Source organism: Merops nubicus, unplaced genomic scaffold, assembly GCF_000691845.1.
Source record: "Merops nubicus isolate BGI_N331 unplaced genomic scaffold, ASM69184v1 scaffold29743, whole genome shotgun sequence".
Classification (NCBI taxonomy): domain Eukaryota; kingdom Metazoa; phylum Chordata; class Aves; order Coraciiformes; family Meropidae; genus Merops; species Merops nubicus.
Window position 1 is genome coordinate 49,319 of NW_008597345.1, and position 16,952 is coordinate 66,270.

Consider the following 16,952-nt stretch of genomic DNA (forward strand, 5'->3'; position numbering starts at 1 on the left):
GAGAGGACAGGCCATATGCGTTATGTCTGATGCGTACATATTCCATTTGTTATAGGAGTATCATGTGGACCCCCGGACATGATAGAAAATGGATCTGTTCAGGGAGAGGAGTTCCTGTTTGGCAGTGAGGTTTTTTACAGCTGTGACCCTGGCTTTGAGCTGCAGGGACCGAGCCGAAGGATTTGCCACGTTGACAAGAAGTGGAGCCCCTCCGCCCCTTCATGCATGCGTAAGTAGGAAGCAGAGCAGCGTGGTGGCAGTTTTCCAGGAGAGCCAGGGAACAAACTGAGAGAGTGCTTTTGCTGGCTCCCTTCCAGTCCACCGCTGTAGCTGCAGGGCTGCAACAGGAGGAGCCAGAGGAGAAGTCAGCAGATGAGTTCTCCTGGGCAGCTCCTCTCTGATATGAAGGGGGCTCCTGTTGGCACACTAAAGTGCCACAAGCATAGGGTTATGCTCAGATCAGTAGGAAAGGAGCATGGCCTGCTGTATTTGATTTGCCTTGCATTGTGGTGGGCAAAGCCTTGAACATCATGTGCTGGGATGGTTCATCTCTGCCATGGCAAGGCCAATGTATCCTGGTCATTCTGTATGTCTGGAGGTCAAGACTCTCCTCCGTAGGGTCAAATCTTGGCTCTCTGTGCAGCAGAAGGTGATTAATTGTGGGAGCATGGAAAGAAGGATTTATGACTTATTTCATACAGCTTTTAAGTAAGATGCCAAGATTTTATAGTCTTTACCAATAAATCATTTCCTGTCTTCTCATGGTGTTGTGTTAGTTCTACCCCTTGCATTCTTGTCTCTCACCTTTGACTCATCTGCCTGGTCTCCACAGTAAGTATGGGACAGGTGGCAGGATCCTTCTTAACTATTGTCATTTTAACTGGGGACATCTTGAGATCACCTTCCACTGTACAGGGAGCAAAGGAGACTGCAAATGCAGCCTCTGGCCTGCTCAGAAGAAATATTCTGGATCATTCTGATTGAACACACTTTGTATTTTACAACACCGTCATTGGGCACGTTCTCTCCCAGGTGTCTGCAGCCTGAACTCCAGGAGAGAGGGTGGGCAAGGCATTGTATAACTCTTCTCCATAGAATACTTCACAGCTTCGTTCTTCCCGTCTTCCCATTAATTCAGTGCATGAGCAGACGTGTCGGTTGGTGTGTAACAGGTAGACAGAATGGCCTTTGTTGTCTGCATAAAACCAAAAAGTTTTCTTCTCTCCTAGGAATTACTTGTGGGCTGCATCCCTCAATAGAAAAAGCAGAGGCCATTTCTACAGGGAACACATACAGAAGTAATGTAACCTTTGTGTGCAGCTCTGGACACCATCTTGTTGGGCCCCAGAATATCACGTGTCTTGCCAATGGGAGCTGGAGCAAACCCCTGCCGCTGTGTGAAGGTAACGCCTCGGCTTCGTGGCCCAGCACGGTCCGACCTGGGAGAAGCAAAAGCTCCCCCCTTATGCATGCATATCAAGTGATCCAGGGACTGAGCTGCTTTCAGGAAACAATTCTGTAGTGTATATTAAAAGTGGTGCCTGAAAAAAGAAACGTATCTCTGCCTGTTACCAAGCCAGAAAGAGCTTAGACATCATTTTTCCTAACGTTTTAGTCTGCAGTTTAACAAGTTTAATGAGATTTGAGGTTACTTGCTGTCTTGGAAAACCAAACCCCTGACAAAAGGTGGTGGACTGCAAGGACAAGTGTCTTTTCTCCCAGTGGCCTTCTGTAGTCAATTATTAAGTTGATACTCTTTTTTCTGAACTTTGGGCTTCAAGTACAGTCTCAACAGCTCAGCCTTTAACCTCCACATTGCTCACATGAAAAAACACCATGAATGCGTGATATGTACCATTTTGCAAATCACTGCTTTCAGGTTTTCCTTCAAAACTCTGTTGCTCATGACACAAAGCAGAATGAGTCCCAAGCAAGAACTGCCTGTGTCATATGGAGCAGGCAGTAGTGGGTGGAAACAAGGCTGTCAACACAAAAAGGGGAAAAAAGCTTAAGATCCCAAGTTTGAACAGACAGCTACTATTGTTGGATGACTTTGAAATGTAAAACATGTAGAAGCTTACTAAATTGCAGTGTCATTAGCTTCTAAGTATAAGTGTTCTCCATTCCTGGCCTCTTTGCCACAAAAATACAAAATCTAGGCTTCACTCTTTTCCTTTCCTCTCAGAAACACATGAATTCATTTCTTGCCCATCACACTTTCTTTCAGGCTATTCTTGCCCCCGCTGCAGATACTTCAGGTTTCCCAAGCTAGACCTAGACCCAGTGTCCTGCTTGCTTGTTTTAGTCACTCATGACAGTCTTACATGGAGCGGATCTGTTGATGTCTCCACACCCAGCTGCATACAAAGATTCAGAGGGGACCAGCATGGTGTGACAGCTTGTCTGAAGTAAGACAGATAGTAATCTTCCTCTCAAGGCAGGTGTTCAATTCCTGTCACCAGAGCCATGAAAACTGCATGAGGGCTGAGGGCCATCAGATGCAGCACTGACAACCACACAATGCACGGATCACTGTGCACTATAGTGCTGCCTGGAAAGTTGATGGGGGACACCCACATAGCAGGGGAGGTCTCTAGTACCTAGCCAGCCATCTGAGAAGAATCAAACACTCGCAGTGCTTAACACATGTCAAGAAGACTGTCTTGAACAAGCCTGAGCACAGCCACTTCAGCTCCTCTTTTCCTCTTGCCTGATGGCCTTGTGTCTGTCTGATAGTTTAATTTTCAGTCATCCCATTATGCAAACCACCCAGAAAAATAGAATGGAAAATGGGACACAGAAGTGTCTCTTGTGTAGCAGTGGTAACCCAGCTTGGACTGTCTGACTTCTGGATTCAGAAACACTTGAGAATCTTGAGGGGAGCAATTAGGAAAGTGTGAACATCTTGCACAAAACCCATCATGCACCTCATCTGCTATTATTTGACAGGTGAAAGGGAGGGCACAAAGGGCTGCAAGTTTCTGGGGTGTCTCTCAGTGAGAAGAAACAACCACTTCGATGTTTTGCCTCACTGACCCTGGCAGGCAGTAATAAACTTGTCCTCTCCTCCCCAGTACTGCCACATTTTGCTGAACTAAAAAACACATCTGTGGCTTTTCTCCATCACTGTGAGGAGCTCCTTCCCTAGCATGACTACATTTTCTTCCTAGGGCTACTGAACTCTCCCTCAATGTTCTTCGTGATGAGCAGTCTGTGGCTGCTACTTTAAACACCTTGTGTGAGTAATTCAGGAATTGTTGGAAGTCTGCTACTTTAATAGATAGTTGATCTACTATCAAGCTGAATTAATGAGAGCTGTTCTTTTGCAGAGACCAGGTGCAAAGTTCCAGTTTCCTTGCTGAATGGGAAGGTGATCTATGAAAACAACACAGTCGGCAGCACAGTAGCGTATTTCTGCGAGAGGGGGTACAGCTTAGAAGGGGAACCTGTGGCAGAGTGCACAAGAGACGGAAGATGGAGTAACCCCTTGCCTCTCTGTAAACGTGTGTGTTTGCTTTGTAACAAAAAAGTGGTCTCAATTTGTAAGCACTAAAGGCTAGGCTGCTCTTTATTTAAACTGACAGTAAAGGGGAGGGACTTGTGCAGATCCCTGTGAAAATCTGCTGTAGTTCTCTTCTGGATTGGTCATGAGCAGAACTTGTCACTTAGAGTTTTAAAAATTGGTTTGGCCTACACCAGGGAGCAGTTACTGAGACGCATTAAAGCATTAGCTTGTCTGAGGGTATGTTTGTGACAGTGAACGAATGAGCTGTGCTCTGCATAGCTCCCTTTGGTTGGAAAACCAACATAAAATGGAGTCAAAGATAGTCAACCACTTGATATGTGAAGAGCAGGTGAGAGAGAGAATTTTGGAGAAGGCAGCAAAGGGGAGGCATTATTGTTGTCTACAATTGACTGCTGGGCGGGTGTAAAGCAAAAAGAGCCAGACTCTTCATAGAAGTGCACAGTGGTAGGATGAGAGGCAAAGGCCGTAAGTGGCAATAAAGGAAACTCCTATTAAGTATTTGAAGAAATTTTTCACCATCACAGCTGACGAACACAGGAATAGGGACACAGAGGGAATGTGAAATCTTCATCCTTGGGACTACTCAAATTTCAACTTGTCAGATCCCAGAAAAAACTCTGATCTAGATGGCCCTGCTTTGAGAAGGAGATTGGACTTACTGACTGTATAAATTATTCTCTAATTCTATGAAATAGCACCTTATGCACATGTGCACTGTGCACACATGCCCACAATAGCCTTCCTTGTTGCTGTATGTGTCTGTAACTAATTTTAAGATCTATTGCACTCTTAGAGCGGTTAACTGAGGCGTTTAATTTTTGTATTACGAAAGACTTACAGGATTTGTAGTTTCAGGAAACTGGCATCAGCTTCTGCTGTACACAGAGTCCAGCCTATTTCACATTCATGATGAGATAAACAGGCCATGCAAAAGTAGCTCAGCAAGCTTACAGCTAGCAATAAATAGGATCATCACAGAAACTCTAAACTCTGATGAATGTTATTGTAAGCATCTGCTCAAACACCTGGAGTTCTGTTGCTCTTTTATCAGTCCAGCGCCTCATAACAAAAAATAGGATAGGTCTCTAGCTCTTTTTTTATAGTAAGGTTATGGTGAACAGGGAAGATAATAGGGAATGGTTCGATAGTAACAAGAAGGATATTCCCCACTTAAATCCTCTACTGGCATCAGCAGAGTATGGTAGCAAGCCATGTAACAGCAGAAAATAAAACCTTTTGTATTATTTTGTGACCCACATCTCATAACTTTACACCAAATTACAATTTGGGCTTCTGTGCACCATCCATTTCTAATATTTTTTGTGTGATTTGATTTTAAAATTTGCAGAAATTATTCTAAAGTATTCTCTTCCTTCCATCCATCCCTTTTCTCTCCCTGTTTCTTCTCTCTCAAAACCTTTCTCTGAACAGCAAACCCTTGTCCTGTGCCTTTGATAATCCCAGAGAATGCCCTCCTGTCTGAGGTGGATTTTTATGTTGGTCAGAACGTATCCATCAGGTGTAGGGAAGGCTACCAGCTGAAAGGGCAGTCTGTGATCACCTGTAATGCTGATGAGACCTGGACTCCAGCAACAGCTAAGTGTGAAAGTAAGTACATGAGTTACAGTTCTGCAGCAGTTTGGTACTTTCCAGAGGGCTGGTGACCACAGCTGTATCACACAGGAGCAGACAGCAGGAGCTGACAGCACAGATGTGTCAGCAGAGCTCTCCACCTTGATGCAGCTTATTGTGAAAGAAGAGAGCTTTTTGTCTCCTATTGCCCTTTGGAGTGGTGGGTCACTTCAGAAGATCCAGGCACATAAAGGTGACCTAAGAAGCTCTTCTGAAAAGTTACTTCTTCTTTCTTTCTAACAGAGTTGCTTCTTTAAAAAAATCCAGAATGTGTCTATGTGGGTTTAGCCTATGAGATCATCCTGCTATCTGTTAGGTTCTACTCTCATTTTCTTCTTAATTTACGTTTTGCAAGCAGTGGAGCTGGGATTGATTGTTGGATACCCTAAACATCCTGAGAATTATTCCTGTGAGGTTATGGGTGATGAAAGAAGTGTTGTAGGGAGAGGTGCTGCCTTTTATTCTAGTTATTGACACTAACAGAAAGCATAGCATCCTTTTGGAGGCATGTCTGAAAGCTTTTTGGCCTCTTGCAAGCAATATTATTTAGTGCAGATAACAAGATGACCACAGTCTACCAGTCTTGTTAATCCTGGGACCATCTGAAAGTTTCTGGTCTATGTGATGGATATATCCATTGTTGCCGGACCTAAAACTGTTGTTTCTGGCCATCTTCCTGCTCACTAGCTGTACATACCAGTTCTGCCTGTGAGTGTCTGCACCATGGAGTACTACTTAATGATTTCCCATCAGAGCTGTCTTTCTGGCTCCTCCCAGGTCCTTTGTGCAAAGCACTATGTTCAGGGCTAGAAACTGTATCATTCAGGCACTGCAGCTCAGCACCCTCTGTGTAATTTCTTTTGTTTAGAGATATCTTGTGGCCCCCCAGCTCACATAGAGAATGCTCTAATTCGTGGTAGCTTCTATCAGTATGGAGACATGATCACCTATTCATGCTACAGTGGGTACATGCTGGAGGGGCCTCTGCGGAGTATTTGCTTAGAAAATGGAACATGGACAACACCACCTGCTTGCAAAGGTAAGGTTTTTTTTATGCACAGAAGTGTAGCTTAACTTGCCATAAGCACAGAGATGTCATCCTAGTGGACGTAAAAATGAAAGTGAAAGGTTTGCATTTAAATGCAGGGTATTGTTTTATTTTCAGGTGAAAGACAGGGCTTCCACAATTTGTCTCCTTAGTCCTTGCTAATCTTACAGTTTCTTTTGCTAGTGTTGTGTCCCAGACCTAAGATTCTTTCTCCTCACATCTTTTGTGAGAAAGTGACAAAACCAGTCGTCTTTCTCATATGCTGAGCCACTTCAGATAAGCACTGTCAGTCAGTTTTTCAGTCAAAGATCCAGCACTGGGGAAAACAAAAGTGGTCCAGTGGGTCTTAAACTCACACTGTGTTTAGAGCTGGGCAGCTCCTGAAAATTGTTTTGCAATAAAATGGGGTTCATTAAGAAGTATAACCAGCAGGTTGAGGGAGGTTCTCCTCCCCCTCTACTCTGCCCTGGTGAGGCCACATCTGGAGTAGTGTGTCCAGTTCTGGGCTCCCCAGTTCAAGGGAACTACTGGAGAGAGTCCAGTGGAGGGCTGCAAGGATGACTGAGGGACTGAAGTGTGTCCCTTACAAGGACAGTCAGAGACCTGGGGCTGTTTAGCCTCCTGAAGAGAAGGCTGAGAGGGGACCTTCTCAATGTTTATAAGTGTGTGAAGGGTGGATGTCAAGACGATGTGAGAGGAGGTTCTTTTCGGTGGTGCCCAGTGATAGGACAACGGGCAACAGGCACAAACAGGAACACAGGAAGTTCCACTTCAACATGAGGAAAAACAGCTTTCCTCTGAGGGTGTCAGAGGACTGGAACATGCTGCCCAGAGAGGTTGCAGAGTCTCCTTTTCTCTCCAGAGACTTTCAAAACCCAGCTGGACATGTTCCAGCATAACCTGCCCTAGCTGAACCTGCTTTAGCAGGGGTTTTGGACGAAGTGATCTCTAGAGTTCCCTTCCAGCCCCTACCATTCTGTGATTCTGTGAAAATACTTAGATTGATACAGTTCACTAAATAATACACACTAAGCATTGCAGAAAATCCATGGTTTTAACAAAATACCAAAGATAAAGTCTAGCCTTTCCATCAGGAAAATGTCACTTTTTGGTTTGTTGAGCTAAAAAGTTCACTTGTTTAAATTACAGAATTGGCTCTTCTATGCAGAAGATTCAAATAAAGAAAAAATTTTGAACAGAAAATGGGGAGAAAAAAACATGGAAGAGATGGTAAACTAAATAGCTAAAAACTGATAAAGCATCTTCAAACACTAACTTAAAACCAAATGTGAGGTGTAGCAAAACGGTTCCAGGGTCACAGGGCTTTGATGGAAGAGGCCTTGACATCTGCCATTTCCATGTCAGAAGCTTGACTAGCCTTCTGCTTCTGGGTAGCTATAGAGCAGTGAGTTAGCTGCACCCTGAAGTCTTATCTCAAGATGGTGTAACATAACCATACTACAAATTCAGCCTTGGCTGTCTTGTTTAGAAATGTGAGTATTAAAAGCAAAAAAACATAGGACGCATCAGTAGCCAGTCACAAGCAGACCCATTCCCTAAGCTGAAGAGCTCCCACAGAAGAGGAGATGTGCCAGAATGCCATTTGGGAACATGGAAGCCATCACCAAATTTGTCAGGTCTGCCTCTCCTCCTGCAAGTCTGAGCTCCCCATGTCAAAAACAGAAGCAACAATACTTCCTCATTCTTTGGTTATTTTCTGTTTAGGTCAGAAGACCTTTGGAGACAGAGGATTCTATACTGTGCTAAGCCTGAGTAATCAGGGTCTCCTCAATCAGGTTTTTTGTATGAATTCTGACAGCAATATATTATGAATGTTAGACCTAGATGAGCTGAGTTGTCCTCCTCTATGAAAGGAGGCATTCTGTTAAAATTCTGTATCTGATAGTCATAACTGCCTTGCCTAAAAAAATCAAAGACCAGTGGATCATTTTGTGGATACCCAGAGCCAGAGAAGTGGGTTGAACATTTCAGGAGCTGAAACCTTCAGAAGCTGCTCCTGGAAAATAAGTTTCTCCTGGTTATGCGGTCATGGCTTTTTTGCCATTGCCATGAAGAATTGAGTAGCCAAGTAGAGAAGATCTGCAGTAAAAGTCCCTGAGTTACTTCAAATGTCAAACAGTATCCAGAAATCCTGCTAGAATTTTACACTCCCAAAGCACCCAGCCCTTTCTGAAAAGTTTGCCAAGTATCTCATCATTTCTTTCTAAGATGTGGTGGCTACAGAATTCAAGGGATCTCTGCAATATAGCTACTTCACCTAGCCTACAATTCATTAGCAAAATTATTTGAGCATTATCTTTTCAGATTGTAACGCTTTGGATTCTTCAAATGCCCTGTCAATATCACCAGCTTTACTTTTTATTCTTATTTAATACTTATCAGTTACACAGAACCCTTCTTTATGCCAAGGGCTGCAGTCTTCTGCTAAGAGAGGTTCTTGCCACTATTTACTAGCAACCTGGAAGAGCAGATCTGCAAATTGCTGTCAAATATGTTTGCAGCATCATGGAGTCTGCTGGGATTGTTCAGAGGAATAAGTATTAGGGAAAAATATTTAAAAATAAAAAGCAATGAGGTGGAGCGTTGATCAGGATGTAGTACAGGAAAATAAAGCAGAATAACCTGCCTCTTGGTATATTAAAAGAGAGGAATAACAATTCCTTACTCTTTTCACCTAAATGGGGAGCTAAAAAGGACTAAAGATGTTTCTGAGAGGACTGACCTGTGTTTTCATGACACATGTCAAAATAATCTTTCAAAACTGCTTTAGAATTCATTTGGGGGATTTGCCTAACAAAAGGCCTACAGGACCCAAGCCTTTGTGGTCTACATCAGAAGCAACATGAAAGCACTCTTGGTAATTACTCACGCTGCATTTCTTGGTTTTGCCTCTCAGTTGATTATTAATGTGTTGTAAGCCTGCTTGAAGCGTTCTGGCCCAGCTGAACAGGTTAGTTAACATAAATACTGTAATTAAAAAGCAGACTTCATTAGCTTCTTTGGGAGAGCTCCCACCACAGCTGCACTTGCCTGAATCACTGCTGGTTCGAGGTTGCAGGCCAGATTCTGATCTGAGTTTCAGGGGTGAGAAGCATTAGCCTGCATCTGCCGATCATAAAACACCTGCTGGACTCAGCAGGCTGCACAGATTTCAGCAATTATATTTTCACCTTCTTACCCATGTTTGTCTTGTAGCAGTGTAATGCCTTTGTGTCCTGTGGACATAACTCTCAGGTGTAGATTTACAAGAGGATCTCAAAGATTGATTTTGAGATTGGGTTCCACTGACTGAAGTCACAGTTAAGGGTTTCCCATTCTCTCCCCAGCACATCAGGACTGCATTTGCCCTGCCTGCTTACCAAATTGCAAAAAAAAAGAGAATAAGGTCCCAGCTTAACTTCCTGCCCTAAGCCTTTCTCTAGTCTTGTCTGTCAAGTGAAGAATAATCCCCAGAGCTATAGACACAGAGTCTCTGCTGGCCTAAATTAGTGTATAACAAGTGCACACCCAGGAGTGATACTGTCTTACGCATTCGATTTCACAACCGGAGCCTGGGCAGAACTCCAGAGAAAGCCTATCTCTACCTGAGATCCTGGGCAGCTGACCAGCATGGCATTGCCATCCAAACTGATTTCTGTAGCTCATTAAATATATGCATCTTCCTCACTGACAGAGAAAGAGAAAATACATTTCAGAGACTATTTTTCATGGGCTTTGAATTTAAGATGAGATATCATATATGCACAACCTTTTTATCTCCCATCCCAGGATACATTCATGGGGAATCTTTTTAAGTGGTGCGGATCACACAAAGTTTTAAATGGTTTTTGTTTCAACTTTCATTATTTTTTCATTGCACAAAGGAAATTGGGTTGGCGCACTGTTCTGCTTTAGTCAACACCCAGAGATAAGCTGTGTATGTAGTCATAGACATCTTTACAACAAAAACTGTTCAAAAATTGCTGTTATAATATTGCAACTCCTGTGAACCTGCCAGAGCCTAAGGTCTCCTTCCATTCTCATTATCAGCTGACATTTGATGGGAAGGCACTTGAGACTGAAAAATAAAATGGCAAAAGCTTTGGCCTCATTTCAGTAGACACCAAGCTGTAGCTTGCAGCTTGGCATGACTTAGCTGCAAGAGTGACTCAAGTTTGGCTCTGCCAGAGGAAGATTTGCATTCTTTTCAGGGTGTAGCTCAGGTCTGAGCAGTGTTTCAGTGTGCTAAAGCACTGTTTGTATTGAACACTAACAGTGAACAAGATCTGAAACACTCAAAGCATAAACGCATATTTTGCTCACCTGGTAGTTAATTAAAAATAGGATGCAATTAACAGTTCAGGCTGAGTTTCCTGAGATTACTCTGTGTTCATAACCACCATTAATTAGAAGTTAGTCTGATTACCTATTTGTTCTATAGTATTGTCTGGAAGCCACAATTTTTGATTTTCTGTATATAGTATGTACACCAACATGACAAGGATCGTACATCCTCCAACCATCTTTAAGTCTAATGTTTGTACTTAGTTTGCCATCCAAATTTGTAAACTAGTCCTGGTTTCCCTGGATGTATTAGCCAAGATACCATGCAATGTCATAGAAACAGTAAGTCCAAAGCCTAGGCAGTCCAGACAACACACAGTCTACTTCAGATTCCTCACTTCTGTCATCAGGTGCCTGTTGACAGGTGTGCAAGCCAAGGAGCACCAGTCAGAATGAATGCTCACTGGGGTTTATAATCACAGTTTGGGTTCCACAGGTAAACACTTCACTGAGCCACTGCTGCACCCTTGTTGGTCACTTCTCATTACGGTGGGAGATAGTGCAATAAAAATTACGTGTTCTAACAAGTTGTTTAAACTTAGTTTTGACAAATCCTGTATTGTGCCAGAGAGCATTATCTTGGTGTTTCATACCAAGGTTAGAAGAATGCTTGATTTTCTGTTAAAGTTAATGGGGGGGAGAGGAGGTTGTGGAATAAAGACAGTAATATTCTTTTGTTTGGGGTAGGGTTTTTTTGTTCGGTTTGGTTTTTGTTTGGAGAAGAGAGTAGTGAAAAGCAGGTAAAGCACAGCATCAGCCTTTGAACTTTGTCCAAATAATGTACCCAACTATGCTAAAAACACCTGAATTTTCATTCTTACCATGGACAATTTTTTATTTTCTTATCAGTTCCCACTTTCTTGCTCACAGTATCTAGTCAGACACACAGAGCCAGAAAATGATGCAGCCCTTGAAATCCAATTCAGTTTCTGAACTTCACTACGTTTATTGGTTCTACCCTACACTTTATAACTGCAAAGATCTGTGCAAGCTGCTGAATTACTAAGCTTCTGATTTACCATCCTGAGTTTGTAACGAAATTGTCTTGGTTTCAGCTGTGTGTCGGTTCCCCTGCCAGAATGGTGGTGTCTGTGAGCGACCAAACGCCTGCTCGTGTCCAGATGGCTGGATGGGACGTCTCTGTGAAGAGCGTATGTATATCATCCCAAAGTCTAATTTTAAGGATGTTGTAGGTAAGACAAGGGAATTTACTGCAGTGAACCAGGTGGCAAAATTAAAAGTCGTAAGAGCTAAAAACATAAAAATCATTACTTTATACTGCTCGACAGAAAGGACCAAGGAATTGTGTGTTTCTAGAAAAATGACCATTCCCTGATATCTCCTAAGCAAAGAAAGCACTTTTTAAATTGATGCTATTTTGTTTGTGCATGCTTTTTCGGCATTGTTGAAGAACATCCTGCTTCAGTTCTCTGAAGTCTGTTTCTAATGATAAACGTTATCATTATCGCAATACATGATCGTTTTGGGGAAAGAACAGGGACTAGAAGAGAAGAGATGTGAGTGTTCTGCTGGTGGCTGCATTTTTTTCTTAGCTTCTTTTTTTATCAGTTTGTGATTGTGAACCTGATCAATTAATGTTAAATAGTGTAACCATGTCACCTTTTCAATGCTGTTCTTCCTGATCTCTGTACCGGTACCTCACACATTTTTGGCTGGCTTTTCCTGGCCTGGAACTGGATCTGTTCTGGTTGAAAACAGCCAAATCTGACTCTTGGGTATGTCAGTGATTCCCTGGGTGACATTGGGGATGCCAGTTTGTGCCATGTTTCCCATTTTCTTTGTGATGATCTTAGCACAAGAAGTTTGGGAGGGCTAACCCTTTCATGCTGGCATAGCTGCTTCATGAGAGGCCATATCAATGTGTACATAATAAACTCTGTATGGACAGAAAACAAAAGTACCCTTACTCTATTTAGTACTAATTGTGGTCCTGACATAAAGCTTTAGTGTGTTGAAGAACAGCTGCAGCTGAGGTGGTGTCACTGTTTCTGTCTCTGAGTATATATAGAGACCTACAAAAAGATGTGACACCTCATCCTGTAGTTCCCAGAGAGGAACGTGGTTTAAACATTTTCCTAGGTAGATAAGTCACATCTTAAAATGGCCCCTCTGAATGTACCTCTGCAGCTTTCAAGTCTCCTCAGTGGCAGCATCAGTCGCATATGGCACAAATTAGCTGCAGATACAGAGTGAGAAGATATGAAAAGAAGAGATTCATCAAGTTTTGCCCTTCTGCATTTGCAGAAGCTCCAGCCATGTGGTGCATTCATGCAGCCCCACTTTTGCTGTCCCTGTGTCTGTCAGTACCACCATAGCCAGACAAACTCAGCCCTGTATGTTTCACAGTTTCAGCAGAGAGCACTGAGCCCTGTATCTAGCAGAATTGTGTTTGGTATGCCACAACTGATTTCCTTACCTTATCGTTAGTAATGATATTTAATGCATTCTTCAGAACCAGAGGACAAATGTTATGCCTCTAGTTGTTTTGATCTGTCATCCCAATTCAGATCCTGTTTTCCTGTATGAGGAAAATGAGCAGGCAGCTGACTAGCCAGATGACACATGCAGATACAGGCAGTAGTTCTCTGTGGTTTTTTTTTCCTTTACTTTGGCATAGGTAGTGAGGAGAGAGGAAAAGGATTCCCAGAATTGGTTTGTGCCACCTCAGTTCTCCAGTGTTGCTTGTCAAGCAGGGTGAACCAGTGAACAGAAAAGACAGGTTTATTCTTTGGAGCTGAGGGCCTGTTCTGGAAGTCAAAGGGATTTTTGAGTGCTAGCATCGAGTGCTGATCTGTCAGGATCAGGCCACAGGTGAGGCCACAGAGCTCGTAAGAGAATTCAGTCACTACCTTGTAGTTCGCAGTACATTTCACAGATAACAACATAGATTCATCTTCCTGAGGGAGGGCTGACCACTCTACAAAACATGCAGAGCACTACTAATTTAATGATACAGACAATTCTTGGTGAAGTGGTCCTGTGAGCTCTGTGGCGGTTCACTGTTCTCATACAGGCCGACTGCAGCTGCTCATCTGGACCTGTGTTTTGCAGTGGAAGAGGAATAACCTCTGCATCAGTCCACTGCAGGCCCCATCCACCCTCCCAGTATAGAAATCCACTGCAAGTGCCACTCAAGGGTCTAAATTTGACACCCAGCTCAAATCTTGCTCTTATTAGTGCGTGTTCACACAAGGACTTCATTCAGTTCAAGTAGAGGAGATGGTAGTTCTGCAGATCCACTCGCAGGAGCAGTACGCCTTGATTGGTGCTCAGTCCAGAGGCCATCAGCTGCTTGGCAGCTACTTTGTTTCTTCCCCAAAGCTTCCAGCATCAGTCAGTCTGTTGAATTCAAAATGCCTTGTATCAAAACTGTCCTTCCATGGGAGCCTTGTGGTGTCACGTGTTTCAGCATGTTTTCACTGGCCCAGACCAAAAACTTTTCTGTGGCCAGCGCATAGGTTAACGTGTTTTGGACGTGGGACCCCAGGGAATCCACAGGCAATCTAGTTGTTGGTGGTTAAAGTATGAACTGATTTTGTTAGCCACCATCACAGAGGTGGGCAATGTGCGTGGATATTACATGCAAGAAACAAGTGGACCGCCCTGCTCTTTTCCAGTGAACACAGAGCCTGCAGGCATCTGAAGGACTGCAGCAACTGCTCCAGACTGTCCATTTGTTTGTCATCATTCCCTCTTGTTTCTGTTTGTTCTCATGCCTTGTGGTTAGATGCTGCTCAACTCTCCTGATAGTTCATACAAAAACTTTGAGGGGTAGTAGAGTTTCCAATTAAGCAGAAGTTCTTTTATTGCACATGTTATTCTTTGCTTTCATGGGAGATAATTATTTTCCTTGATTATCTTCTCATCTCCTTAGCAATATGTGTTCTGCCATGTCTCAATGGAGGTCGCTGTGTGGCCCCTTACCAGTGTGACTGCCTCCCTGGATGGACTGGATCACGCTGCCATATGGGTAAAACTCCTTTCACCTACATTTTTTTCTCACTTTTTGTGGCTCTAGTATCAATACTTAGAACAGTTCACTAAAGGCCAATATCATTTTTTGAAAGGCTTGTCCCTGTGGAAAAAAACAGACTCATAGCAATTGAGTGGTCACTGAAACATCTTTCAAAGATTATTAAATCTTAATCACTAATAAATTTTAAGCATTTTTAAAAATTATTTTACAGTTTGTTCACTGTATTTTTATTGCCCAAGTGCATCTAAACTGATAGTTAACAAGGTCTTAACATGAAAGCCCAGTTTTGACTTCCTGCACAGCTTTGAAGTGGCTGATGGGGTGAACTGGAGGAGGAATACATGCTTTTGTTAATGCACGTTCATGTTATTTGTTCAACTGATAATAAAGTGATTCTAGGGGATAAGCTGTGCAATACAGTGTAAACTCAACCATCATTCAGCAAACTGAAATTCCAGAGCAAGCATTTAAAATCAGAAGTACTGTCTTTTGAAGGGATGCTTGCCTAGCACACAGTGCATTGTTTCCTCCACAGCATAAGTGGTTGAGGGGGATAAATGGCTGTTGCATTTTAGGGACAGCAGCTCAAATCTGTTCAGGCTGAGTTGCTTTTCAGTAGCTAAAGAAAAACTTTCAGTAAGGAACTGCATCTGTGCCAAAGCCCAGCCATAAAAGCTTACAGCCTCTCCTTACGAAGTTATTAAACCAATTCTCATCTTACTTGCTGGTCTGGACCTTTTGGCATGACAGAGCAAAGTGACATGAGAAATATTTGGATTAACTCCTGGTCTCCCAGGAATGATTATGTGTGTAAAGTGAGAGCTGAAGATTTTTCATTAACATGCTTCATTCCAGAATTAGAAGTAATTTTTGACATGACAAACTTGGTGCACTTAATTGCACAAGGGCAGTCCATCTCTGTGACCTCCTGCCATTGTTTGTTGGTGTTTGGGCCAGAGATACTGGAGTAATGTACTTCCATCTCCTTTTGCATTCCTGTGATTACTCATTTCCATTTCCTGTAATCTGTGTTTCCTGACGCACAGTGCTTGCAAATACTACGCAGCATTTGTCCTCGCTGGTATCTTTAGGCCTGTCCTCCACGTATGAAAAGACTTTACATCTTTCAGCTTTCCTGTGATAATTAAGTCTGCATTTCAAGGTCATCATTAAATAAGGCTCTAAATATGTTTTGTAAATTGTATGGTGCTTTATCTTCCAGTCTCAAAACTGATAGGAAAACGTGAAGGTTTTACTTTCGTTTGGTTATTTGATATCCTTGGGTTTTGCTGTTACATGAAAGTAGTGGCAGCCATTTCACAGGTGGCCCAGCAGGACCCTAGCAGGAAGGCTAGTGTCTATTCTCTAATTCAGATGTCCTGTACCACCTAGTCACACCTCTTATTGCTAGCCAGTCTCTTTCAGGAACAGTCTTTCCTTTCTTTCCTCGTCTCCATACAGGTGCCATTGTGTGAAGTCTTACTCCTTGCCTGCCCTTGATCTGTAAAGGCCTTTCTGACCTTTAACATTCTCTGTTTATGGTGCCTCTATATACTTTTTTTTACAATGTCTGGTGTCTGTTTGTCCTGGCCACTGTTTAGCGATCACATTCCTTCCAAATATACACTCAAATTTTCTTCCTAGAAATCAGGCCTATTCTCCTGTCAATCTTCTGACTATTATTTTCTGTTTCCTTCTCCTGCTTCCATTTGCATTCCTTTTTGTGCCTCAGCTTGAGGCACAAAGAACAGAATTTTTCAGGCAACTTAAAGTAACACACTGGCTGTTTCATGCAGCTCATGCACCACAGCAGATAGCGAAAGTAATAGAGAGGGTCAAATCACATACACCAGAGATGTGCTTCTAAGGGTGCTCTTTCCAGAGCAAGCCGTCTCTTACAGCAGACTCACAGCTGATGTTTAATGTTGTCATTTTGAGAATAGTCTGTTCTTAACAGAATAATGCAGGCTGGATTTTCAGCGCCCTGTTCCTTAATCAGCTTGTTGTGGGTGTGCTCATTAATGCAACTCTGTGCATGTGTATCTTTGTATGCAGCTGTTTGCCAGTCGCCTTGCGTAAATGGTGGGAAGTGCATACGACCAAATCGGTGTTACTGCCCCTCATCGTGGACTGGGCATGACTGCTCCAGGTAAGTGTTGCTGAGCACTGTCCTGTAGCTAGGCTGAATCATACCCTACTGAATGCTAAATCTGAAGAATGTGCAATTAATTTTGCACATCCTGAGCATCTCTATATTCTGTAAATCAGTGGTCATTGGATGGCTAACGATTGATGGGCAATCTGGGAAGATCTTAGACAGTAGTTTGCAAAATTATTGCCAAACTTGTAGAAAATTTTAGGAAATGGTGCATTGAGAGCACCTTCCGTAAGTTTGCAGATGACAC

The 16,952-nt window shown here is 42.9% G+C and overlaps 1 protein-coding gene across 1 annotated transcript in view; it reads left to right on the forward strand.

Moving 5' to 3' along the window:
* Positions 1 to 16,700, forward strand: part of SVEP1 (sushi, von Willebrand factor type A, EGF and pentraxin domain containing 1) — a gene marked incomplete at its 5' end in the record, with an annotated part of 64,921 nt that extends 48,221 nt beyond the window's left edge. The window contains 6 exons of the mRNA XM_008936679.1: positions 3,330 to 3,503; positions 4,958 to 5,134; positions 6,027 to 6,197; positions 11,606 to 11,701; positions 14,446 to 14,541; positions 16,603 to 16,700. Of these exons, the coding sequence (XP_008934927.1) occupies positions 3,330 to 3,503; positions 4,958 to 5,134; positions 6,027 to 6,197; positions 11,606 to 11,701; positions 14,446 to 14,541; positions 16,603 to 16,700 (812 nt within the window). The remainder of the gene's footprint in view (positions 1 to 3,329; positions 3,504 to 4,957; positions 5,135 to 6,026; positions 6,198 to 11,605; positions 11,702 to 14,445; positions 14,542 to 16,602) is intronic.
* Between the last annotated feature and the right edge of the window lie 252 nt (positions 16,701 to 16,952).